The 7,050-nt window shown below is 38.6% G+C and overlaps 1 protein-coding gene across 5 annotated transcripts in view; it reads left to right on the top strand.

The window, feature by feature from the left end:
• The window catches only part of RAB27A (RAB27A, member RAS oncogene family), a 35,390-nt gene extending 30,867 nt beyond the window's left edge, over positions 1-4,523 (top strand). For all 5 annotated transcript variants that reach the window (XM_048059975.2, XM_048059974.2, XM_048059976.2 and 2 more), the window contains one exon: positions 2,147-4,523. In XM_048059975.2, coding sequence (XP_047915932.1) covers positions 2,147-2,345 — 199 coding nt within the window. In that variant the 3' untranslated portion in view covers positions 2,346-4,523. The remainder of the gene's footprint in view (positions 1-2,146) is intronic.
• Positions 4,524-7,050: the final 2,527 nt, after the last annotated feature.

Genomic DNA, 7,050 nt, shown 5'->3' on the forward strand with positions numbered 1-7,050 from the left:
GATTCACATACTTTCCCAAATGCTTGTGAGAAGAAGCAAACTAAATCCTAATGTAGCAAACAGTTGTCTATTGACTAAAGTATGAGATACTCAATGTCCTCTTTCTGTGGAAAGACCTTGTACTGGTAGGCGATGTGTTTTGAAAATGGTTATAGGAGACCTAGACATTTAAATTAGTCATTGGATCTTGCAAATTAAATAAGAAATATTTAAAATTATGAAGTGTTTAATTTCAGTCGTTAGGGTGGTTAACACTTATGTCACTGCTCTGGCACCATCCTGTGGTCAACACTGGGCACTGAAGGTCAAAGCTTACAGTCCCACCATTGAAACACCCTCAGCAATAATGGAAAGTAGCAGTATGTGTTCAATACGCAGGTGTTCAGAAACTTTTTCTAGCAAAGACATAAGGGGGTATGAGTGTGCTGAAATGAATCTTTAACCAAAAAATAAATAAACAAGAAAACATAAAAACTGCTGCCTAAACTTTGTCAAGGTATTTCAGAAGTCTACTAGAAAAAGGAGTGGTGTTCAGGAGAATTAGGAAGCCACCTACTTGTAGCAGTTCCAAAATATAGAGGGACTGGATGGGTAAAAGTACATATGCAATTGCTTGAAAATTCACCTGCTGGGTCTGACACAAGACTGGCCAAAGCTTACTCTTTAATGAGGTGTGAATGTTGTGAGTCTTGAATATCTTACTGTCTGTAAAAATCGGTAAAGATAAGAGTCATATGCTAGGTTAGGGTGCAGTCTAAAGTACTACAGCAAGAAGGTGCCCACAATTATGACAGTCTGAATTTTCTTCAGGTAGAAGTTGGAATTAAATTTGGTTAACCTAACGGTTTCTCTCAGGACAGACATTCTACATTAATTTACTGTTTATTACTGCTTGTAGTTCTATTTTTACACCTGTAGCCATCTTCCAATGATGAGCTTCGAACTGGGGGAACATCAATGTCCACTAGTTTTTTTTAACATTTGCTTTCCTGCATAATTTTCCACTGGAAATAATTATCCCTATCTTCCTATTCCAGTGTCCTACTTTTTCTTTTCTCCTTTTTTTTCCTATGAGTTGTCTTTTTAGTCATCTGTACTACTGTCATTTTCATTTTACTCAGACTTCCTTTTCATTGAGCATCTCTTGCTTTGCTTTATTTCCAGCTTTGTTCCTTTTATTATCTTGCTAGTGCTTTCATTCTACTGTTCTTGCTCTTTCTGCTATATCCGTTTACCCTGACACATATGATATGAACTCATATCTTTTGTCCATTCCCCTATTTCTATTTCGTGTTCTCCTTTATCTCTTTAGCCAGCTGTATCTGCTGCTTTCCTGTCTTGCTAGGAATGGGGTGTTCAGGGCAATAAGGAGAGAGGAGAAAATACCCTACGTGCACTCTCCATTGCAACATGGATGCACTTCTTCCCTCAAAATCTGGATCTCCAAGCAGTGCGTGTACATGTCTTTATATTTGTCTATAGTTATTTGCTTTGGATAGGGATGTATACCGAGCTGGACTGCTCAATAAAGGAGCAGTGGCTGCTGAATTTAGTATGAGGAAGAATGTTTTATCCCTGACTTTGCTTTGCTGGAGACAGATTTCCACAGGAAGTTGATCCCCTGCTGGGGCTGCTGACATAAACTGTAAAACAAGTTATTGCTCCAGTTCAGTGACACCTTTTGTAGTGAGGATAATAGCACCTCAGTAGAAGTCTTTGCTGCCCTGCCTGTGTGGGAACTGCATGTTGGCACTCCCTCTCTTGTGATGACACCCTAGCTTATGTAGATAGAAATCAGTAAAGAACACATTGGCAGGCAAGGCTATATAAAATAATTGCATCTGTTACAGGTGAACAGATCTGAAAAACAGACCTCAGGAACATGACTCTGGGAATTTGTACTGACCAGTTCCTCTGTAAAATAATGTAACTTAATGCTTATCCTGTTGCTCTACCAACAAAGTGAGACAATTTATTTGTTTCTTTTGCATTTCAGTCCACTGACCGCTTATTGTCTCTCAGTCGTGGTGTAACAATAACAGTGTTAGTGTGATTTTTAAGTATACAGCAGTATTTATGTATTGGTTTTGCTCCTCTCCTGTGAATATGAACTGTGATTTAAGTTTCTGTTTTTTGCCTTCTGCAGAATACCATATTTTGAAACCAGTGCAGCTAATGGGAATAACGTAAGCAAAGCCATAGATACTCTGCTTGACCTTATCATGAAGCGCATGGAGCGGTGTGTGGATAAGTCCTGGATCCCCGAAGGGGTAGTGCGTTCCAATGGGCACAGCTCTACAGAACAACTGAATGAGGAGCAAGAAAAAGGCAGATGTGGCTGTTAACTCAGTTACAATTAAATTTAATGTATATGCTAAAGTATAGTACAGTTGTAGCTTAACTGTTTGACTTACAGACAAATCACATTGAGTAGTTATTTAATGAGCTATATTAACTCTTAATATTAATTATTGGGTTTTCCTCTCAAACAACATAGACCTTTGCTTGCAAGGTATGCAGCTTATTAGTCATGGGACAGAAATTCATCAGTTTGGTGTAGCACTGCATATTTCCCAAATCCTTTACTTTGGAGGGAAGGAGAGAATAGTTTTCATTAACAAAGGTAGAAGCATCTCTCGGTATGGGCAGTGAGAGAAGGTAGGTTTCTGAATTGAAGAGTAGGCTTTTAGATTAGATACTGTGACAACTCTTAGTTTTTACAAACAGCAATCTTACCAACAAGAAATACGTTCTTGATTTTTAATAGAACAGTTCTTGATTCTATTTTAACAGAAACATTTAATCATTTCATGAATCAATGACAATCATAAAGAGCAAATCCTGTATTCAGCAAAACCCTGCAAGTAGCTTTTCATTGTTTTTCAAACCATTGGTATTTAGTGGTGATGGCCAAAACAAAGCTATTTTACATGGAGTGTAAAACTTTATAGAGAAGCATGTGGGTGCATACGTAGAGCACTTTAGGTATCTCATGAAACTGAACATTTAAGCTACAACTGTACTATGTAAAATACAGCCAACACAGCCTATGAGACCTCCTGACATCATTTGAATTTCCAGAACATGCATATACATATAAATATATGTGTAAATGGCATATGTGTACGTCTGTTATGTTTCTTTTATATTACCAGTCATGTTTTAACAGGAATGTAGGGTAACCTAGATGTCAGCAAAATTTCGTCAGAACTAATGCTTTGTACTGAATTTGTTTTACCAAACACAGATTTGGAATATTTCTTCACATTTGGATTGAAAAATGAATAATGATTCTCCTATGGTGAAATGCAGCTAAGATACCAGTTCTGTCTAAATCAGTATTTCTATAAATTTATGATGCTTATTTTCTGCAGCCAAGTTTTGTGTCATGTACATCTTGGTTATCATATATTCATTTATGACTTGCTTGTTTCCTTTAGGTTGTGTTTAAAAATGAATAGTTACTTTCCCTCCCCGCCCCCGGTAGATAACTGAATGTCAATTTTGGTTTTGGTGCATCATGTTACTTGTTGATCATTTTTATTTATTCTTGAAGCAACCTAAGGAACAATCAGTATTTTAGGTCTTTTTTTTTTTTTCCAGACTGATTTATAAGATGTGCCTACCAAGCTGTTTTCTACCCTGGCAGAGGTTGTATAACTCTAAAGTATTGCCAATTAAAGTCATAACATACCAAATTGAGTCTTTTTACAGACTTTCCACAGCAGCTTGTTTACAAACTCCAAAGCTATTACTTCTTTAGAAATTACATATTTATTTATTTAAATATTCTGTCTGTTTGGCTACTGCAGTTTCAGGCAAATGTTTATATCGGTTGTGAACATGAATTGCAATGTAACACATCTTTTGAAGGACCAAAAATGTTTCTACAACAGGAGGTAATCAAAAGATTATATACATGATGTAGCCTCTGGCTATATTAAGAATGCAAGAGTAAGTGTTAAAATTTGGTTCTTAAAATATTTTTACAAAATAATGTATTCTTCTCTAACAAACATGTAAATATTAAATTTTTATCACAACATACACAGAATATTTTGAAAGTGCAATATAATTTGACTGCTATGAGGCTAAGACAGAGATTAAAGCAATTTATATTGAATAAATGCATTTTTTTCTACTGCATCACAATATCAAGGTTCTGAAATGCTTGTGGACCGGAGTTACTGTAGTTTAATTCAGAGTGCCTTTTGAAGTTACCATCATGTTTCTGACCAGTAAAGTATCAAACTCGACTGTAGGACACAATGTGTTTCAATGTACTTTGGTGTCTGAATTTATTTTAATGTAAATCTTTGCTTTTCAGAGGGTTGCGGTGGAACTTTGTCAGGCATTGACTTTAATGGAAGTTCTTGTGTTTATAGCTCCATCCAGTTCCTGAAAACAGTAAAGAATATTGCAACCAACTACTGAGCTAAGTGACTACTGAAATGGTGTAAAAAATATTTCCTTTTGGATACTTATGTTTAGATTGGATATTAAATAATAAATACTGAAACTGTCGTATTTTTGTCATTCATATTATATGTAACTACTGTATAGAGTCTACATAAAATTGCTTTGATGTAAGCCTTAAATCTTATGGCACTTTTCAATCTGTTTTAATTATTTGGTGATAAAACTTTTGTTGCCTTTTTAGCTCTCGTGAGAAATTATGCCAAATGTTTCTTGACAGTGAATTGCAGTGTTTTTATTAGTCTACTGCTAGTTTAAAAACAAAACACAAAAATAACTTTCATGCAATGAGAAACTGGTATTTCAAAATGTGGGTTTTTTTTTTTTTTCCCCTCCCGTGTAAGATGAAAATGTTGAGATCTGTAATGGAATAGAAAGTTGCGGAAAGCCTTTCTATTAAGATGTTTTGTCCCAGGATTTCTTACCAAGTAATTAAATATTCCTGATCTCAGCTTTGTCAGCATTTGTTGAACTGAATTGTAACATTACCCATTGTCTCAGTTCAACAACAGTCTGTGTCCTTCTTCACTGTCCCCATGCCTTATGGCTTTTTTAGTTCAAATGCATGTAAATTCCCTTCTGTAGCTTCAGTGTCACCATTCTTGTTCTTCTCTGGCACTGACTGAACCAGTCAGACTTGGGGCCTGGTGCATCCTGGGCGATGCCAGAAGGAACCCAAACCCATAGAATAAAATAGAGGCGACACTTCTGTATCTATAAGACATTCAGAAATGCTGATGTGAGCGTATAGCCACAAGAAATCAAAAGTTGGAACAGGTGCCCTGAGAAGCTATTGAGTCACCACCCTTGATGATAATGAAAATTCAACTGGACGGGGCCCTGAGCTACTTGGTGTAATTTGTCCCGCTTTGAACAGGAGTTTAGATGACCTCTAGCAGTCTCATCTAACCAAATTATACTCTCTGTGAGCCCAATCCTGTAGGCACATGCACTTGTATATGGTAGTTCTTATTTCTGTTATGATACTTGGACAAGTATGTAAGTTTAGCAGTACATACTCTTTTCTGATAATTCATCTGGGTTCTGGCTTCAGCAGCCTTCAATCTGTATTGCATTTTTAGATCAGGAATAAGCAGTCCAAATCCACAATATAATGACATGTATTCGAAGAGGAGGTTAGCACATTGATATGAAAAAGGCAGTGAGAGGAAGAAAAACTCTTGTAAATGCTTGTAGTATCACTGTGCTTTCACATCCCATCTGTCTGTTGGGGGTGTTGGTGATGGTCTGTAATTCACCGTGTTTAAATTGTAGAAGCCACCAAAAACTTCACACTGTATAGTACTCTGCCAGGAGTAAGCTTTCTTCAGTGAAATAAATACAGCTGGGGCAGGCTTAGGGCAGTCACAGTGGCAGGAAACTCAAACTAATCAAACTGAAAACAATTGACTGTATTTGCATATGCCAAAGAATTGCAGCCCTAGGCCTAGGCAATCTTGTTTACTGCTTTTTGGTTTTTCCTCTAGCTGTGAACTTGGTGTCTTTATAGCTTCCCTCATACAACTGCTTTGCATATGTGTCTCTACCATTTCTTCCTATCAGCTGGCTTGCTGTCTTCTGTCACAGCCACTGAGCCTTCCCTCGGGTGTGCAGTGTGTGAGTAACTGCTATCTTACACAGTCCTGGCCTGCTCGCTGTCTGAGAGGCAGGGCTGAGCTGTTGTTCCTGAGGGCTGGGGGTTGAGTACCAGTCACAAGTCATATGCTTTAGCCTGCGCCTCCTGCAATAGGATGTGGCTGAGGTCAGCTTTTCAGAAAGATTGGAGACAAGTTCTGTGCTGATAAGGTTAGTGTCTCTACTGCTCTAAATCGATTTATTCCTTCTCTTTTTTAATACAACCCTAAGCTGACTTAGTTTTTTGTTGCCCTAGAAACCAGAAAACAACATCTGCCCTACAGGCATGTGCAATTCAATACATGAATTTTTCACCAAATGTTCGGATAGTTTATTTTAAAGGGAGAAGCAGGAATTGTGGTGCTGGAGCTTTACATAATGAAAAGATTTCAGATGCTAAGCTGGGACAGCAACCTAGGGCTGAAGATGAGAGAAGGCCTGGTCTAGGTTTAAATGATACAGGAATGTACAGGACCAAGCTTCTCAATGGACAAGTAACTGCACAGGAGGGACAACAGAAGGTGTAATGGGTTATTTCCGTTCTAAAAGGGGAATGCATGTTTCAGGAACTGGGGAGTCACCTGGGAAAGTGAAAAGACAGTTTATTTTAAAAGACAAAGTACAGTGAAGTGCTAATAGTTTATCACAACTTATTTTTTTAATGGTTTCGTTATTGTGAGCATCTCTGCTTTCCCCAGGGTTCTTTCTCCGGTGAAGTCGCAGCGGTGACCCTGCTCTCGATACGATGGCTCGCAGTTAGCAACAGGGGGTTGATGTGTGCGGATGCAGGGGGTGAGCGCCGTGTGTCGGCGGCTCTGTGCCGTGTCACGGCTCTCCAAGGCGCCCCTGTCGCCTTTCCCCGCCCGGCCTGTTGGTGCAGTCGCCCCGGCCGCGGGCGCTGCGCCCCGCCTGCCCACCGGGGGGCGCTGGCGTCCCGTC

Source organism: Anser cygnoides, chromosome 11 (genome assembly GCF_040182565.1).
Source record: "Anser cygnoides isolate HZ-2024a breed goose chromosome 11, Taihu_goose_T2T_genome, whole genome shotgun sequence".
Lineage (NCBI taxonomy): Eukaryota > Metazoa > Chordata > Aves > Anseriformes > Anatidae > Anser > Anser cygnoides.